This window comes from Malania oleifera, chromosome 11 (genome assembly GCF_029873635.1).
Source record: "Malania oleifera isolate guangnan ecotype guangnan chromosome 11, ASM2987363v1, whole genome shotgun sequence".
NCBI classification, from domain to species: Eukaryota; Viridiplantae; Streptophyta; class Magnoliopsida; order Santalales; family Ximeniaceae; genus Malania; species Malania oleifera.
This window is the reverse complement of record NC_080427.1, coordinates 67,454,145-67,475,104: the sequence shown is the minus strand read 5'-3', so window position 1 is coordinate 67,475,104 and position 20,960 is coordinate 67,454,145. Positions and strand designations below refer to the sequence as shown.

General features: G+C 37.2%; 1 protein-coding gene across 3 annotated transcripts in view; it reads right to left on the bottom strand.

Moving 5' to 3' along the window:
* The window catches only part of LOC131168026 (AMP deaminase), a 44,283-nt gene extending 23,523 nt beyond the window's left edge, over positions 1-20,760 (bottom strand). For 2 of the 3 annotated variants that reach the window (XR_009140209.1, XR_009140208.1), the window contains exons 1-9: positions 20,035-20,760; positions 18,051-18,232; positions 17,442-17,649; positions 14,489-14,667; positions 14,310-14,361; positions 14,079-14,206; positions 13,758-13,937; positions 13,407-13,474; positions 13,163-13,305 (exon numbers count right to left, since the gene is read on the bottom strand). Coding sequence is in view for 1 of the 3 variants with exons in the window: in XM_058127173.1 (XP_057983156.1) it covers positions 13,163-13,305; positions 13,407-13,474; positions 13,758-13,937; positions 14,079-14,206; positions 14,310-14,361; positions 14,489-14,667; positions 17,442-17,649; positions 18,051-18,232; positions 20,035-20,398 (1,504 nt within the window). In the remaining 2 variants the exon portion in view is untranslated. The remainder of the gene's footprint in view (positions 1-13,162; positions 13,306-13,406; positions 13,475-13,757; positions 13,938-14,078; positions 14,207-14,309; positions 14,362-14,488; positions 14,668-17,441; positions 17,650-18,050; positions 18,233-20,034) is intronic. The other variant, XM_058127173.1, reaches the window with a different exon arrangement.
* Between the last annotated feature and the right edge of the window lie 200 nt (positions 20,761-20,960).

Sequence of the window (20,960 nt, the reverse complement as noted above, 5' to 3'; positions counted from 1 at the left end):
TTCGGAATGATCTTTTATTAAATATAACCAAGTCATTCTTGAATAATCATCCACAAAAGTTACAAAATACCAAAAACCCAACTTGGACACGGCCCAACTAGGACCCCATACATCTTAATGAACTTACATAAAAGGGCTTGCACCCTAGTTGTAGACTCGAGAAGTAAAAGAAACATGATGGTGCTTTCCCATCTAACAAGACTCACAATCGAGCCAAGACACAAGACTCAAATCAGGAACAAGACATTTTAACTTTTCCAATGAAGGATGATCCAAGCGACAATGAATATGGAAAGGTGTGGCAACAATAGTGCAAGTAGTAGAAGGAGATAGCTGCTCAAAGTGATAAGAGTCCACTAGCTTCACGCCCTCCACTAATCGCCTTCCCCGTCTTCAAATCCTGAAAAACAACGAAATTAGGGAAGAATGTCACTGAAAAATTCATGGATTTAGTAATTTTGCAAATGGGCATAAGATTGAAAGGAAACTTGAGAATACATAAAATCGAAGGAAGAGAAATAAAAGAAGTGGGATATACAATCCCAATTCTTTGACTGCAATAGTGGATCCATCAGGAATAGTAACACAAGGTAAATTTACAGGATATTGAAGAGTGGAGAAAAATCTAGGTGTGATATGATCAGTGGCAGCAAAGTCTATGGCCCAAGGACTATGACAAAAAGTACCGGACGATAGGCATACTGCGTGATTACCTGTTGGGCAAGAGATGCAATGGGAAGAGAAGCTTGTTGTGGCACTTGATACTGTTGGAACTTGGAATACTCTTCCTCTAACGTAGAGACAGTACGTTGTCCCCCACTCGACCCCAGAGGCGAGGAGTTGGTGGTGGCTACATTGGCTATCTACAAAGGTGTGAAGACAATGGCGGCTGCATTGACAACACATGAAGGTCTGTCGTGAAGATTCCAACACTGCTCAATACTATGATTATTCTATCCATAATGAGTGCACTTGCAAGGAGTACCTCAGCCTTGTCCGTCTCTACCACTGCGACTACTCAAACCAACACGATAACTTTTGCGATTGTTTGGTAGAGAACTAGAATCACTCTATATAGCAAAGGTTATCCTCTCAGAACCAGATGTAAGAGCGGAAGAATGTCTGCGAAAAGAAGCACGAAGGACATGAGAATAAACATCAGCAAATGACGGTAGCTCGGCACTACTAAGTATCTGGGACCGAACTACCTCAAACTCAGGTCTCAAGATTGCTAGAGCACAAAGATCTGTCATCTACTCCCTCTGCTTCTACATCTCATGAACGTCAGCAGTTATAGGTTGCACAACGTTAAGCTCCTCATGAATATGCTCATAGTAGTTAAAAGAGCGTCTGAGGCGCGCCTAGGCGCAAGACGCAATGAAGCGAAGAGGCTTGCACCTCAAACCAGGTGAGGCGAGGCAACAAGCAAGAGGCGACGCTAGGCGAGACGAGGCGCACTGGGGCGACAGGCGCAGTGAGTCGCGCCTTGTGAATTTTTAGTCATTTAAAGTAGAGAAATAGCCACAGCCAGACCCGTAGCCCTCTTTCGACTTGAACGAACATAGCCCTAGCCCCTCTCGGCCCTTCGAAGCCCTTCATGAGTTCGTCTTGCACATTCGAACCAGCAGGAGCCTTCGTGATCCTTCGAACCAGCAACGTGAGCTCATCTGCGAGCCTTCAAACCAGTCGAGAGCCTTCGCTACTTCGTCTTCGAGCTTCGAACCAGGATCGTGAGTTCGTCTTCAACATGTTGAAGAAGCACGACCCTTCGTGACTTCGTTTCCAACCAGCAGGAGCCCTCGCGAGTTCTTCTTCTTCTTCTTCTTCTTCTTCTTCTTCCTGCTCCCTGCTTGTTGCATGCTACGTGCTGCTGCCTTCTGCTTCTCTTTTTCTTCTTCTTCTTCTTCTTCTTCCCACTGCCTGCTTGTTGCGTGCTGCCTGCTGCTGACTGCTGCCTGCTGCTTCTCTTTTTCTTCTTCTTTATATGTAAGCTTATAAATTATAACTAATACATAATATTTATTTTTTTTACTGAAATTTACCTACTGTTTTTAAATTTGTAATATTTAGTTTAATTAATGTAAGTTTATAAATTATTACCAATACATAATATTTATTCTTTTTATTGAAATTTGGCTACTCTTTTTCTTCTTCTTCTTTATATGTAATTACTAATTAAATATTTAGTTTAATTAATGCAAGTTTATAAATTATAACTAATACATAATATTTATTCTTTTTACTGAAATTTAGCTACTATTTTTTAATTTGTAATATTTAGTTTAATTAATGTGAGTTTATAAATTATAACTAATACATAATATTTAATTTTTTTATTGAAATATAGCTACTATTTTTTTATTTGTACTCTTTTCTTTTGATGTTGAACTATGTTGAATTGTTGATGCTTTTGGGCTAAATTTTCAATTTTGTAATTGAATTTTTTGCCATTTTAAATTCTAATATTACTAGATATTCATATGTTCATATATCAATTACCCCAAATAGACATTTTACCCCATTTTAATAATTGTGCGCCTCACCTTCATGAGGCGCGCACCTTCGCCTCACGCCTCGAACTACTATGAATACGCTTCATCTCTCCAAAATAATCTGCAATGCTCCATCTCCTTGATGCAACTGAAAATACTCCTAGGATAAATCAAACATACATGTAATGTTACTGAAGTATCAAAATTTGACATAATCCCAAATCTCCTTATACGTATCTAAATACATACACATCCGTGCAATCTGTGGCTCCATCAAATTCCATAAAAGGGAAACAATCAAGGCATCTTCTTGAACCCAAACGTCTTTTCTCTTCTCATCAGAAGAATCAGATTAGAGCAAGTGGTCAGATTTCCCCAATCCTGCTAAATAAATCTTAACAGCTTTAGATCATTGAACATAGTTCTTTCCGTCCAACTTCTGAGTCATTATTTGCAGCAGCAATTCAAAGATTCCATCCCAACACTCACAAATCAGCAATCACACCAAAAACAATAAGAACAATCAAAACTAATCGGGGCAATCACAAACTATGTGAAGCACCGACACGACGACAGACGAGGTGAACAACTCACCGATGGATATAGCACTGCCACAGCACTCACAAATCAGCAACCACACCAAAAACAAAAAGAACAATCAATAATCGGTACAATCACAAACCATGTGAAGCACCAATGCAACCACAGACGAGGGTGAACAACTCACCGGCGGATATAGCACTGCCACAGCCTCACAACTGAACATACGAACGTTGCCACAACTCCAAAAAGACTCACAAGGAATAATTCACAAACCTTGAACAGAAATTAACGGAATACTGTGAGTGCATGGTCGAAAAAGGTTGAATTTTTTAGCAAAACACTGGCCTAACAGCTTGATAATATAGTCTAAAGAAGGAATCGGAGCATGGTAGAAGAAAAAAAAAAGTGACCAGAACTGCACTCACACTCCTGCGCATGGGGTCGGCCCTAACAGCATTTGGCCGGCGCGTGGAGTGCCCTTCAGCGATGGGGTTTTGGGGGATGGGTTGTCGAGGGGGTCTAATTATGGGTATATGGTTGGTTTGGTGATTAAGTATGGTATGGAGGTGGATTAGGGAAGAACAGCCACAGGAATGGTGTTTTCTGGCGAAGGCCGAGGGAAATAGAGTTTAGATAGGATCATGCTCTGATACCATGTTAAGATTTTATTAAACATGAATGACCTAACTTGAAGGTAGGTCTCTCCCTCTATTTATAATAAAAATTTAAATACATTCTAATGACAAAAATACCCTTATGAACTCTCACTAATTAACATACTAACACACTCAATAATAATAATAATAATACTAAAAGACATATATAACCTCTAACAAGGACTTTGTGTGATACATAGTTGCAGTGGATATATGTATAAGTCCAGCAATATGGAGACATTATTGGAAAAAGGAATTCCATTTATCATACCTTGTGCACAATTTCAAGCTTTTCCACGCCTTTTTCAAGTGTGGAGGAACTATTTGCAAAATCATCATTGATGGGCAATGCCCTATGAATATGGTTTCTACAAACTGAGTCACTCATATGCAACTTCATCCAAAACCTCCACCCAGAGACTTATGAGATGTCTTGGATTGATAACACACCTTACATGTTTATGAAAAATGTATGGTTCCTATCCAAATGGGTGCTTTGATAATATTTGGTGTAATATCATACCTATAAAGATTGGCCATGTTCTCCTTGGTTCTCCTTGGTTGAATGATTTAGGTGTGACTCAAGGACATGAAAACACATCTTCCACTATAATGGAAAGAAAATCGTTTTGAAGTCCATTCCACCAATCAACCAAGACAAAGAATCAGTCAATCACAATTACTCAACTTGAAGACACTACAAGGAAGGAAATGAATATGTTTGAAGACATCCAAAGTCTTTCAGACATTCCAATGGTGGAGTTTGTCATTCCCGATGTGTTTATTGACGCTAAATCTCAATTCAAGTCTATGATGCTGCCAAAGGATTGTGGTTTCTTGCATCACTCAAAATTAAAGGCTGAATTTTTTCTAACTGGGGGAGAGTTGATGAAGAGGACAATAATGATGCAAGACCATGGGGAGATCCTTGCCGGATAATAACAAAGAAGAGTTAGTTTGAGGAATTGTTGGGTTTAGTTTAGTAGTTTATGATGTACTTAGCTTAATTAGTAGAGTATTATGTGTATTTGAGGGCTTGTTTGAAGTATTTGTGTATTCTAGGGGTACGTTTGTAATGTAATGTAGTTTTAGGAGTTTATATGTAATTTCATGTGAAGATGCTTTCTTATAAATAATGTATGGAAAAAATCATATTTTAAGCAGTTATAGTTGAATTTGAATTTGAGAAGTGAAGGTGAGTTCCCCCTTGTATCTCCTATCTTCAATTTCTTCTCATCTCTCCCATGGCTGCAGATCCTTGATGCTGCCCCTGCATCACTTTCTCTTTACTATTTCATGGTTTTTCCCATCATAAATACTACCTAGTAATTTATGTCAGATCTTTGTAGTTTCAGCCTTGAGGATGCAGGCACTGTCTGCTTCCCCCACCCTCAAAAACCTCTGCAGCCCCAAAAAAGCATACAGGAACCAAACACAGGATCTTTGGTCTTTTCCAATAAACTACTGAATTAAAAATTGAGTTCTACAATTTAAGAAAAGCTGTAATATGAAACAAGCATTTGATGCAGACAAGAGAAGAGAGATGTATACATAGGAATGAATTAAAATCAAAATTGTCACTTTATTTCTTCATGTTCTCCATTATATTTTTATGCCATTCCATTTTGCAAACCAAACACAACTCTAGAACTGTTACCTCTGCAGTTCCGAAAAAAGTATTTTGAAATTTTCGAATGCATGGAGTTCATATGCAATTCCAATGGAGGCAGGCCTATGTAATTTTACAGATCACATTGTCATACACCCATGGTCAGTTTTTTATGGGAATTATTAAGTACAAGAGTAATGAGTGATGATAAAGTCAAGAGTAAGAATCGTAATTTTTGCAGTTTCAAGGTCCAGCACATGAATGCATTCATACTTTTGTTGAATGAAGTTAGCTAGTATGAGAAATCGGATTGTTTTCTTTATGTCTACTTGGTGCCCTGGTTCATCCTCTCGTCTTTATTTGGTAGTTTCCTATTTGGGAGTCTTAGTTGGATGAGTAAATGCCTACAGGGTCTAGAGTCTATAATACAGAAGGCAATAAAACAAACAGAAGTTACAGTCACTAAGGTAGAGATCATCAAAACACCAAACTGTCCAATTGAAAGATGTTTCCAGTACTAGTTTTTAATTGGAACTATTAGTACTAGAGCAATGATTTTAATAGGAACTAATAGTACAAAAGCAATGACTGATTATACATTCAAAAGTAAAAATTCATAATTTTTGCAGTTTCAGGTTTCAGCACACAACTATATTCATAGTTCATACTTTTGTCTTTTGTCAAGTGTTTCAGCTTGTTTTCTATGTCTACTTGGTGTACAGGTCATCCTCTCATCTTTATTTGGTGGTTTCCTATTTGGGAATCCTACTGGATAAGTAAAATCCTTCAGGGTCGAGCATCTATTTAAATACCTGCATGCTCTAATATGTTCTGAGGCAGCATCTATTTAAATACCTGCATGCTCTAAGATGTTCTGAGGCTTCAATGAGTATTACCACCATCCATAAGCACTTCATTTCCTCCAATGTCATTCAATTTAAAATCCATAAGATTTTGTGCTTCTAAATCCTTCTTAGGAATCTCCACCACAGCTGTAGGCAGAATTCCATCCCTGCACTGAAACTTGTTCACCAACCCATCATTATCAAAAATAGAAACTCCCTCCAAACCTTCCGACAGGAGAGGATGAACACAAAATAAATCCCCTCTTTCATCACAAGAATCAGAAATGTACCCATATTGTTCTCGAATCTCATCCAATAGCAACCCCCAGCACAATCAAACTCACTGTATCTTCACTCTCTGAATCTGAAACAACCCCCCCTTACCATTTTCCCTTTACTACTCTTATTACTACATCCGGCCTTCTTAGCATTTGGGCCTTCCACAATACTAAACTCTCCTTAAGAATCTCCTTAGTAACTTTGGTACTGACCCAAAATTTCTTTCTTTCTTCAAAAACTTTCTTCATTGCGCACCCATACAAGCCACCCTCTTATGAGCATAAACACTCTTACCATCAATCTATCAGCGTTAAGACAAGGATCAACAGATTCCTCCCCAAGCGCAACTTCTTATTTTATTCTTTTCTGCACCAACTTTTACTACCTCTTCAAAACTTGATACAATTTTAGCAACACCATCTTGTTTTGAAACTAAGCTGCTAGATTTCTGAATTTGTTGATCAATCCAAGTAATCTGAATTTTTTTATCAATCCAAAACAGATCTTCAGAATCCAGATGATGGATTTGGATTCCAATATCAGGATTTTCAGAGTCCTCTCTCCTATACTCATTTTTTGATATCCAGTAGCAATCTTTTGGACCTGCCCTTTTCCTAGAACCAATGAGTAGAAGTACTCAAGTCACCACTACAGCACGCTTGGGCCTGAATACCCTCTTGACTCTTATGCTGGAAGCCCATATGAAGAGAGCCTTCCTTTGGATATAGAGTCAGGTTTACCAAGACATTGGGCCTGTTCAAATAACTGGCACAATTTAGTCAAAAAATAAAAGCCTCCTTTTTTAATAACTTGGGTCAGATCCAAAACAAGTAACATACAACCCAGACCAATTCTTCTCGTAGCCTCCTCCCAGAAAACAACCCTAGCCACTTCTAAGATGTCTGCAACGCCATCTGAAACCCAAGAAACCTTCACGCTCTAGTTGATCAATTCCAAACGTTTTGTGATGGCCCCAAGATCGTTCAGATGCAGCGCATCTCCACACTGGTGACACATTTCTTTCCTGGCCAACACACCCTGATTTCCAAGATAAACTTGGCTCCTGCGACCCTCTCCTTCCCTCCTTTTGCTCCCAGCACTATCTGATTCCATGACCTTCAGCATGCGGAACTGTCAACACCAACACCTCCCAAATCCTCACGAAAAACCTTTGCTATCTGGAAAAAATCTCTTGCGAAGCTTTGCCACCCATCACCTTAGCACCTCCAGGAATAAACACTGGAAATTTCTTCCCCTCCCACCCCAGCCCTAATTCCAAGTACTTTCCCACCTTCGTCCACCTTATAGACATCCAATACTTTGTGAATCCCAATCGAAAAGTACGAAATCCCCTTTGCATCTTACCAATGGAAGACAAACCATCAGCAAACCAGATCACCGCTTCTTTAGAAAACCTAACCCACTGTTTCGAGAGACATTATTCTCGACCACAAGCAAAAACCATTTCTCCCCATCCTTGTCTATACACAGATTGAAGGACTTACCTTCAATCTGCACTAATCGATTCAGCATAACCTACCGCAAGAAAATCCATCAGATCAAACACATGAAGGGAAAAGAGGAAACACATCGCAAGAAGGATAGAGGGGGGGGGGGAGAGAGAGAGAGAGAGAGAGGAGAGAAGAAGAGAGTGAGACATCTTTTTCTTCATTTATCAATTTATTTAAAGGCTTGCTTAAGAACCCGACTTAGAACTCATCTTATTGACATCATTTTACAAATTTAGTTTTTTAATTTTAAAACATATTTCCCCAAAATTATCATTTTTTAAGGATTCGAAGTGACTCAAGATCAAATTGTTTTAACATAAACCAAGCTTTGAAGCTATACTCAAACTTGTCTCATTTATAAATATGAGCTCGAGTCGATTTTGGCTCAAGTCATACAGATGTTAAACAAGCCAAGCTTGATCTAATTAAAAGTCAGCCAGGCTCAACCGTTTGAAGCCTGTATACCACAGCCACATCCACAACTTTACATGCTCTCCCTATCTTTGCCTCATCCTTCTCACCCATTTATCCTCTATTTATGGCCCTGTTCTTTTGCCTTTCCTCCTCCCTTTATTCTCTTTTCTTCTCTCTCTCTCTCTCTCTCTCTCTCTCTCTCTCTCTCTCTCTCTCCCTCTCTCTCTCTCTCTCTCTCTCTCTCTCTCTCTCTCTCTCTCTCTCTTTTCCCATCCTAAACCAGCCCCCCATTGCCAAGTCTTCCAAGAACAAAATGAAAATGAAAAAGAATACTAATACAAAAAAAATCGTGTACAAGAAAAAATGGTCCCAATACAAAATATATCTTTTAAAGTCTCTATCAGCATGAACCAAAAATGGAATTCCCTATGTTCACACATACTTAAACCCTGCATGGAGCCTGCAAGCACATTTAGAAATGTAACTACAGCATAAGCTTATTTTTACAGAGCTATCCCTATTGGAAACTCCACAGTTGACACACATTGTACCTCGACGCCCGTACCATTACCACTTTCAGCACAATCCACCATTGGTTGCCGCATTTGGCATGTCCTTACCACCACCAACCACAATTGCCACTCCCAATGCGACCATCACAATCATCACTTAATCACTATCATTGCACACCACTGTTACCACCACTTCTTCACTGTTACCACTATAATGCAGGAACATGTCCATACAGACTAATTGTAATTCAACTCTAAATAAAACTAGTACACAAGGCCTTCTAAAATCCAACAATGGTTGGAAGAAAATAAAACTACTTTTAGAAACTAATAAAGTATTAGTTTCCTATATAAAATATCCTGAACTTTTTCTTTAAAAATATAATCATAATGAAATAACATAAAAACATAAATGGGATTAATTCCCCAACTCGGTTGCCTCAAATCTCCTGCAATTGCAAAAAGATCGGACTTTAGTTAAACCAAACACACGCAGTCCCTCTTCGTCTACATCCCTCGCAATACTCAATGGCATTCACAATTTGATCATCCATAAAGCTCTCTCAATCTTAGGCTCAGTGTTCGAATCTTCAACTGTCTACGACAACATGAGTCTTCATAAAGCAATTATAATAAAGAGTCGCTTATGCCAACAAATTATAACAATGAATTGGAAAACGTTCAACCTCTAGTTGCAAATATTGGTGTGTAACTGCCATAACAGATGTCACTTAATAATATCAATGGCTTCCGAGTCCGTTACGGGGTGTTATCTCGGAGGTACTCCAGTTCACAACCGTAACAGCCATTACAGACTGTTACAAGTCCCTACCAACTGTTACAAGCTGTTATGGACTGCTACAGTTCCAGACCGGCTGTGAATGACTAAAATAGGTTTTTGAACCCTTTTTTTGCATTTTCACCTCTCTTTTCCCTTTACTAAAGCTTAAAAACTCAATTTAAAGTTGGTTTATCTAGTTAGTGATTTTTATATTAAAAATATATAAATCATTCCTAGGTTTATTTTCCTTGACATTCAGTATGCATTTTTTAAATAACTAACACTCGAATAAACCCAACTTCTCATTAAATCACATATGTTTGTATTCTATGCTCTTCCAATTTTATATTTTTCCTGTTTTTCTTACACCTAGTTTGGAGATTAAAATACACTCTATTGTATGCATTTTTGTTCTTGTTTAACATATGGAACATTCTATATTTTATTCATTGGATATCAAAAATTCCATTATAGACTATAAGAGTGCAAGATACGGCATTCTATATTTTATATTTCTTTATATCTATGATTTCTTAGCTTGAATTTCACTTATAATCAATGAAGTAGTGTAAAGTAGCAAATGCATGCTTCTTCTCACCAATAGCAACTAAAGCAACCAAGATGAGATCCAATACTTGCAGTATGTGTTTTATTTAAAATGATTAAAATTTACCAAAAAATCATTTACAGCAGTAATATATAAGATTCTACAATCAAAACATGTGAATCTATATGTTTTTAAGATGTTTGCTAATGCAAAAAATTAATTCGTGGACGCAATGTCCGTTACCCATAAAACAACTTCTGTGACAGCCGCGACCGTTACCATTATGTTGACCGCTACTATTTAAAACCATCATTGAATTATAGAGATTGAGAGATGGCTAATGTGGAGCTAACATTTCTTAAAAGTATCCTACCAATATTCGCTTTTTTTCTCAGCATATCTAGCAAAGGTAACAGCATGATCAATTGAGTTAAAGTCATAAAATTTTAGCTCAATGCATAATATATAATGAAGTTCCACAATGTATTGTATCATATAATGTTGTTCATTTTCATCAAGCAACTGGCAACCAATTTTGGAAATGAGGCATTAACATGTCAACAACTTATCATATCTAGCAAAAGCATACAACTCAAAATACATCTCTTTTTCATAATTGAACAATATGAAAATTTTCTTCCATCATGTCTCAATCCTCGTAAGATTCCACCTGGTAATCTGAACTGACCTTAGAAGCCAGCAAGGATGAATATGACTATGCCACCGAGTCCATGCAAGGCCCTTGAGACAAATTACTATCATAGCAACCTTTTCTTTTGATTCGTCACATCAATAGGCATAGTTATTTTCAATTTGATTGAACCAAATGAATAACATCTCTAGATTTGCCTCTCTTGGGAACCAAAGTGACCTTGATTCCATAATCCAGCCTGCTTGGAGCTGACACAGCAAGACATATTATCTTGGACTCGAAGAATAATTTGACTGCTTGAAGGAACACAAGCGCCCACAAGGACCTCCGATTTTTTATCAAGATCACTAACATTTGAAAGTAGGAAAATTTTTGGCACAAGCATCAAACTCCTAATTGAACCTAAAATATAATTAGAATTTGAAAAGTAACAACCTGAGAATTGAGAGAATCACCTTGAGAGGTTGATCTGCTTTTCCTCTCGCTCCTTCAACTCATACATTTGAACCACTTCATGAGCGACTTGTTTGGCTGGTCAGATCCTGATTTAGTTCATTTGGCTAGATCATGTTCAATAGAACCCAGTCTTTTAAGTCTCTTCTTGGACAAAAGTATGGTTGTCTTATTCAAACAGATGTTAGATTGTACAAATAGGCCCATGGTGCCCTTCCTCTACAGATCTAGTAGCTAGCAAGCGAAAAGGGAGTTCTGTCGGCAATGCCTAGATAAATGAGGACGATGGAAACCTGTTAATGGATGTTGAGGTGCTAGAGACAACAAAGCAACTGGTGTTATGCGTCAAAGCAGCCAGAGCTCACAACTAACAATGGTGGGGGTTGAAGGACAGTGAGACTAGGACAAATAAAGGTTGATGGTGATGAATTGTTGCTAGTCAATAGTGTGAAGGAAACTAAGACTTCAATTGTTTCAAAGGGTTCAACTCAGCTGAAAACCATCAAAAGGTTCATATGTAATGTGGGATGGCATTGGCTTAAAGGGAAACGGTGCTAACGAGATGTCATTAGTGATAAATATGATAGTAATAACTAGTGTTAGAACAGCGGTGGGAGAGTCTAGGGAATTTCCAAACAGAATAGGTGTACATCAACAATCTGCTTCGAATCCTTATCCTTTTGCATTAGTGATAGATGAAATAAATTGTAGTATCCAAATGAGGTTCAATGGTACATATTGTTCATGTTGAAATGATATTGTATTGATTGATGGAAAGGGTGGATTAGAACCTAACATAGAATTATGAAGAGAAACTTTAGAATTTGGAGGTTTTGAGATAAGTAGAAATAAGGGAGAACATGTGAAAATGTAATTTTAGTCATGCTAGGAGGAATATTAGAGAAAAGATTAAACTTGACTAATGGTCAAGAAATTGAGAGCGCTAGCAGATTTTAATACCTTGAATCTATTAAGCAAGCCGAAGGGGAACTCAAAGGTTGTATAATACATAAGAGTTAAAGCAGGAAGTGCCTCAGGCATGTTGTGCACCCTTAAAATTAAAAGGAAAATTCTATAGTACAGCTATAAGACCAGCTACGCTATATGGATCAAAATTGGGCAATTGAGAAACAACATCTCCAAAAAATAGAAGTTGTAAAAATGAGAATGCAAGTGAATGAGTGATGTGAATAAAAAAATTAAGGAACATATACTCGTGGTAAGTCGGGGCATCACTTAAGTAGAAGACAAGGAGCAGCTAAGATGGTTTAGGCACTTGCACCGGCCAAATAATGCACCAATGAGGAGTTAGCTAGTTAATACTAGTGGCAGTAGAGGGAAATGGACAGACCTAGAATAACTTGGACCAAGATGGTAAGAACAACACCATTTGACAGAGGTTATTGCCCAAGATCATGCAGATTGCCAAAAAAGGAGTCTATGTAGCCACCCCTACCTAATGCAGGCTTGAGGCTTGGTTGTTGTTTTGTTGCTGTTGTTTAGATGCACCACTAGTTCTTCAAGGTTTTCAACAAAATGAAGTCAACTTCCTAACTCACACTATGATAAAATAAATTTTGCAACGCAACAGCATCTCACTTCTAAGGTCTGTTGAGTATTTTCAAAATGATAACCTGTCAAAGAGGTGTTCTTCCAATTGATAAGATGTGGTCAGCATATATACCCACAGAGGTGAAAAATGATATTTAATTCTTCTGCAAAAATATTCATGCCAATATATTGAGTCAAAAGGACAAAGCAGCAATAACCAATCTCAAACACATGAGATGGCATTTATAACAGGAAATCTAGCTTCAGCACGCATCTCTATCTTACCTATATTAGAAAATATAAAAAACTTGGCATACCCTGAATAAGATTATCTTGTTTTAGGAAAATCTCCCTGAGCCTACTCTGACCACAGGGATTATACTTCAGATTAAACTTATCAAAACGATGAAATGTGCTCTTGTCCGCATGAACATCCAAAAGATCAACATTTAGGTCATAACTGTTCAAACAAACATGAAGAGAAATTATTTCAGCATCCTAAGGTTAGTCAAACAAAATCTGCTAGTGATTTTAGAGTAGAATGCTTGACAATTTCATTACCCAGTTAAATCCAGGCTCTCAAAAACTTCTCTCAAGGTCAGATATGTTCCATCTCGAAATATTACAACCTGAGTAAAAGCACATGGCAGTCTTAACATCTCAATGAATTGAAATGTAAATGATCTTGCAGAAGTAACACTAGTTTTAACAGCAAATAAAAACATTTTAGCTAGCAGTAACCACATCAACATAAATCCAGTTGGATTTAAACCACTGTCATGTTTGAGAAGTTCCTGCTTTGGATGAGATTTGTCTTCAACAAAGAAAAGTAATTTATGCTGGTCATCAAAAAGACTCATAGAATAATATTAAAACCATCAGCAGAAAAATTTGAAAGAGTAGGTTCATTACCTCATCTGGCTCCTTCCTCAACTTTGATTTTATAAACCTCAGAAGATGCTTTTGATTCATACATGCTGAGTGATGAACATGTGTATCAACTTTCCTGACATTATAGAAGTCACGATGTGGTGCACTCTTCTGAGCAAGAAATTCCCTATCCGCATTAAGCATCAAATGAAGGTTGAATTTCTGAATGGAAACCAAATGAACATTACATCAAACATCAAATCACCAATTGTACATACAACAAGATCATCCAATGTTCTGAAAAGCAAATAATAATCATCAACCAAGATGCGATTGAAAAATTATTAATTAAGAAGTATCTACTTGTTCCAGGAGAACCAGCCGATGATGACATAAAGTTCTAATATTCCCTGTCGCAATTACTCGGAGGATGTGATGCAGGTCCGTGAAGAATGTTGTTGCATCAGCAACAGGGAAAAGCTTTTCTTTTGCTGAAACAAAAATAATAGACATAAACATCCCAACAAAGAAGTGGGACCTCTTGAATCATAACAAATAATTAAGGTACAGGGATCAAAGCTCTTGGCATCTTACAATCTTTGTTTGCATAAACATGAACAACTCCATCTTCCATCTGAAAATAATGCTGCACCAAAATTGAACACATTGACAATCAAAAGAGCTATTAGAGCAACAAAACCTGAAAAGTCGTAGGCTGTTTGCTGTACTATTGGATGGTACTAAAAAAAAAAAAATCAGAAGTACAAACTCACATAAGTTTTACCCTCAGGAGCATAACAAAATGGATTTGGATTAGGCTTTGGTGTACTAGGATCAGATATAACTTCCTTCTCCCATGGGACAACTGCTTCCTTGAATAGATAATTCTTTCGCATTTCGAGACATTCTTGAAGTACCATATATGCCTCCACTTCGTCAGGTGATGGTACCTCTGAAAGATATTACATGAATCTAAAAATCAGAACCATTGAAACTTTGACCCTAATACGCAAGTTCAGATAAAGGTCTGACACATCAGATACTTAAAACTTCATAAATTTTCAACATTTAAAGAATGCATTAACAAAGACAGGTTAATGATGATAAGAGGAAAGGTGAGGCATAGAGATCACTTTAAATTCCTTATCAAAACATGACTGCAAAATGAAATCCTTGACCAGCCCTTAATTTGGCATTTCTCTATTCTCAATTTCCCCATAAGCAGGTGAAGAGAGATTTTGAATCTTAGTTTTAAGGAAAAAAGATCACTTAAATTTTATGCTCACCATTGCATGAATTAAAGACTAACTTCTTCCCAGAATTTTGTTGCCCATTGTTAATGTTTAGCTATATTTCTTCCTAATTCTGTCTTTTTTTTAAAAATGACATCAACCAGTACGAAACCCATTGAATGGAGTCCTGGGAGTGGAGATCTAAATAAGGTTGTAACCTTCATCTTTTTGCATAAAGCAGATGCTTTTAGGACTTGAACTTGTGCAATTGCACTTGCTAGCTCAACACTTCACGGTAGAAATAGTTTCAATTTTTCAATACACTGTTGTGGCATGTAACCAGAAAGGATTGGTTTATAAACATTTTGATTTGTTCTGTTTTTATTTTATTTTTTAAATAATTTTTTTTAACTCTATAATTTGTTTTAGTTCAAGCTTGGCTTCATGTGGCTTCTCAAATATTGAGCTTTTGAGCCTGAATAGAGCACAGATATAACAAGCTAAAACAAGCAAAAGTTACATGACATTTGTAAATATAATATTTTAATATAATATTACATTATATCATATGTTTATTATATAAATTCCATGTGTCTGTGCAAGTGAATGTATGGATTCACCACCAACCAAAATCATAACTTGTTCAAGCTCAAGCTTGTTAAGCCTATCCAGCATAATCAAGCTTATGCTCGGTTCAAGCTTGCTACAATTGAAGCTCAAGCAGAGGTTTAATCAAGCCAAACTCAAGCTGTTGTATCAGTTTACTAGACACATGAAATTCATGGAAACACAAGTTTTACTAGAGTTTTAGCTCCCAACATCATACAATTGTTCAATTGCCCAATATCACAACACATGTACCAGTTCCCAATTTAGAAGCATGTTTAATTTTCTTTTAAATCAAAATAAAAGCTAATCCACCATGTCAAAATGCATGATGCATGACGTCCACATGTATCTTTTTTTGGCTACATATGTCATTATCCACAAGAAAATAAGTATCATTGACATGTACAGTACAAAGCCAATATCATAACAATGAGTTTGACAAACATATGCCATTAGTGTATTATGCTATGTATGACAAATAGCGTTCATGAATTTTTGCAATTTATATAAAAATTTTAAAAAAAATTACCTTATCTCATACAATCACTAAACAATAAATTATTAGTTATTTTAGATACTTCATAGGAAAAGAATACGCTATAGCCTCTATTTTGATTCCTTTTAAGGTTTTCAGTTTTCTTCTCCCTCAAACCCATGCCAAAATATTATCTTAAAGATTACCATTAGTTGTCTAATTGAATTCAAACTGTGAACCGATCATAATTTTGTGAATCAAGAATTGAGAATCAAATAGAATTGTATGACTCTGCACAACTTCTAAAAATTTTGCAATATATATATAAACCAAACAAGATATATTAAAAATGAAATGTATTGATAAAAATTGAATGATCTTGTACTTATGTGCCCTAATTTATACACCCACATCTATGTATGAATGAGAATATTATTATTAATGACCGACTCATTTTTTGAAATGTCAAAACAATGTAAGATCTTCATATCTAAAACTTTTAGGTTCAGAATAAACTTGAGGGGAACCAAATAAATGGAGACTTAAAGGGATTGTCAAACAACTTAGAAAAAGTCGAGGAATTCAAAATGCTTAAGAAAACCCAAAACAGGCATACAAGTACAAAGATTTTGTTTATTTTGATTCTGCAGGCCCCTGGTGAAGGTTTTAAGGCTTTTTTGCATTAAAAAGAATGTGATTTTTAGGATTTTTATATAGTTTAGATTCACATGCGAACTAATTGGATGTTGAATCTAGGCAAGATGGGAATGCTTGCTGAATTGGAAATAGTAAGAATCGAATCATGAATCATATTATTCAAATCAAGACTTGTAAGATTCATGGTCACTTCATGCTAATTTGATTAGTTTACTAGATTCAAATCAATAGGATGGTGAAAATCAAATCAAAAAAATTTGAATCGAGAATCATACGGCTTTGACAACTATCCTAGAGAATCAATTGAAAGCTTAGCTTCGCTTATGCAGTCTTTAAATAGTTTAAGTACTTAAGCCTTTCCTTCTTCCTGTTTGCAAATGCCTGTAAATGCAACGAACTGAAACAATAGTTTTTGCACGTCTTCCCTAATCTCAATGAACATACAAAGAATTGTGACCAGTTCCTGTGCAAGGGATTGGAACAACCCGAAAGGTCTACTTTGACTATCTTGATTGTCCTCAGAGGCTGCAAACAAAACCTCAATATCGTCCCCAACAACATTTCTCTTATTAGTTATGTCATTGGACTAAATATTTCTAGCACTACTTTGTATTTAGATTGGCATACTTTAGAGCAAGAAACAGAGTCTTCAAAATCATAGAAAGAGTCCAAGACCAATTCCTTCACAACTGAGTACATTCACCAAATGCAAGATATACATGAAGGATAGAAGAAACAAAAAGGAATCAATACCAGTTGGCGTAATTCTAAGACGAACGAAAGTTTCTTGCTCTGGCTCCTTCCTAAGAATGTCAGCTGCGACAGGGTCAGGTGGAACGCCATGCAGGTCGCCAGATACACTGTGTGAACGGATCATACTTGATGCAGGTATAGGCATTTGCTCTCCATTGGCATTAATGCCATCTGGTAAATTCTGAAACAGGCCTTCACCCTTCGGTGCCTGCTCATGAGATATACAACAGTATCAATACAATTCAGGATTTCCTCAAATGTTTCTACAGACATAATAAATGCACGATTAAGGCAAGCTGCGGAACAATGAAATGTAGTGAGAAAGCAATCTCTTCCTAATGAAGCAAATAGACAAGATCAGGTGTTGTGCTTGTGTGTGCATTCTCTGTGTGTGTAAGAGAGAGAAGGAGAGAGAGATCTTAGATTCATTTTTAAACCATGTTTTGAATGGGATGATTTAAAAGCACAATAAACTTACAGCATTCCCATTTGTGTGTGTGTGTGTGTGTATCTGTGCGTGTATATGAGAGGGGGCAGAGAGTGAGGAGATCTTAGATTTATTTTTAAGCCATGTGCGAAGGGAAGCATTTAAATGCACAATAAACTTACAGCATTCCCATTTGTATGCAGATAAGTAGCGTCTAGTTTAGCATTGTCAGTTATTTTTTCTTCATCATCTGATCCTTCTACACTCTCAAAGGCACTAGCACTAGCAACAGGAGACTTGGGAGAAGTTGCTCTAACAAAATTTGCTGATCTCTTAGTTGAATTTGCAAGCCCGGCAGATTTCCCTATAATAAAAGATTATGGTTTGGCACAAAAGAGAAGTATTGTTAATTATCAAAATCATTTCACGATTTGATCGCAACTAAATTAACAGTGAGAACTGGCTAACACCAGACATCTAATTTTGTACACAATGGAAAGTAAAAATCAGGGAAACACAATTCTCCAAATAGGTCAAAGTTGCTAAACAACTCATAAGCTAAATTTCAAATATGTACCACATTCACTTTCCATAAAGCACAATTATTTAATTAAGCATAAACTAAATAAATGCAAAGCATAAATGCATGTTTCTTAATCAGGCCACGCATCATATATACAGAAACCAATCTCCTATACATAATCTAAAGCCTTGACAACCCAATGTCAACATTCTTAAATATTGTATGCAATATATTATCTAAATTAACAGACAAATGCAATCAAAAAAGGTCTACATCTTGGAAAAAAATTCAAATGCCTGTCTCCACTACTAGTTCATAGAAAAAAAAAAGCACTATTAAGAAGGAAATCACAAGAAAGATTATCAAAAGAGAAAATAAATATTAAAAAATCGAACAAATCAGGGAGGCACCCAAAGAAACCAAAGGAATACAAGGGAGTAAATAATCTCATCAAGCCATTTCTCCACATATCAGTTTTTTGTTCCTCACCCTTGATGATTCTTAGGATTATATCCATTTAATTAAACCCATATTTTTCAATTCTATCTTTCCATAATGAACATGTAAAACAAAAAACCTTGTGACAACCTTTAGTTTAACAAATTGTATTATTTATGCTTATAGTTAAGTTAGCTCAACGATCAAACTGAGAACTTTCAGTTCAGATGATTGAAGATGGCAATTTATAAGGTATGAGTCGTACGACCCTATCATCTTTTTGGCTTTCATTTTAAACAAGATATATCACATCAACCTCAAACTTATGGAAATTGCTTAACCATGAAAAAATTATGATGATAGCATAGGCATTGACTTCCATAAAGTGATGATCCAAACACAAAGTGCATAGTTCCTCAAGTTTTGAATGGCAAGGACTAAGCTTACACTGCTAGTATTATTCCATCTTTCTAGAAATGTAAGTCTCAAGCAAACTCAGCAATCTTGCCAAAATTTAGTAAAGAAACATAGAACTATATGGTAATGAAAACATAACAACTTCTCAACTCATTAGAATATGACACATTTACAACAAATTCCCTCCCTAGCACTGCACACACTGATCCTTATTTGCTAGTTCCAACCTGACTATTCTACTGTTAAACACAAGTATTTCATAAAACTGCCAACAGTACTCCAGCAAATGACCCAAAAGGAGAGGATGAAAATGAAGTCAATATTTCAGAACGTGAACCTTCATCATAATCAATTTCAAGTGCAAAATTTTAATTGCAGAACTATCAATTGCCAGACTTTGAAACAAAAAATAAATAAATAAAAACAAATAAAAAAATCTTCTAGAAGCTTTGAAACAACTAGGAATTACAAAATTGTTCATTCAAATAGTCAAGAACTTCAATTCAAGGCATGTTGATCGTTCTGGTTGGAAGTCCGACAAGTGCATACTTCAGGCACCGCGTGCAGGCGCGGCAACCTGGCCGGAATCCCATCCAACAAAAACGGGCCGTTCTCGAAAATTTAATTCGGGAACTAACAATTGCCGGACTTTGAAATGAAAAGATTTTTTTCTTTTCTTTTAGAGGTTTTGATACAAATAGAAATTAGAACACTGTTCATTCAAATACTGGAGAACTTCAATTCAAGGCAAGTTGACCATTCCCGTTGGAAGTCCGACAAGTGCATACCTTCAGGCAGCGTGTGCAGGCGTGGCAACCCGGCCGGAATACCATCCAACAAAAACGAGCCGTTCCGCTTCTCCTCGCCGTCGACCGCACCAGAGATGGCCGTGACGTCCGGCAACGACGCCGAACCTCGCCGGTTATACCCGGCGCCCTTACGCCGACCGTGGTTGCGCCGCTTCTCAGCGTACTTCTTGAAAACCTGAGGTGAGTCGCCCTCGCCATCCTCCCTCTCGCGGTCCCTCTCCACAGTCTTGGCGAACTCCAGGAGCTGGTTTAGGGTTTTCCGATGCATGTAGTAGGCGGAGAACGCCACCACCGAAGCTCCGACCAGAGCCGCCATGGCTAGATGGAGAGCATACGTATCCATTGATAACCAACTCCTGCTTCTCTCTCTCTCTCTCTCTCTCTCTCTGAAGAGAGTGAAAGGTTCAAGGTTGAGCAGAAACCCTACTATCTACGGAAGGGGAGCAGAGGAGGGAGAAAGAAGGGCTGAGGAGAGAGAGAGAGAGCTCTGTTGTATTGGGGAGAAGTAGGGGTGGAGGGTGTTGAGAGTATTTATAGGAGAGAATGGGACATATTCGCCGCTCCAGCCTCTGGACTCTCTCGATACTCTCTCTCCGCTTTCTCCCTGCTTTCTTTCTCTCTCCTTTCTTTCTCTCTCTTAGTTCTTCCGGTGGTGGAAGGAAGAAATTGGTGCACTTTGGTGTTGGCCCTGGACCAGCTGGTGGCTTCGTGTCATCGCGGCCCTTTTTTTAATAATTTTTTTTTGGCTTATTAGAGTTTGGGCGGCCCTATCCGCCATGGCAAATATTACAAAGAGAAAATTACAATTATGCCCCTGAAGCATGCTCCTTTTCACCGAGAGCATTCCAAAAACTACTACCTCCAATCCATTAACATTTGTTTTCAAGCAGCGTAATGACAAATTT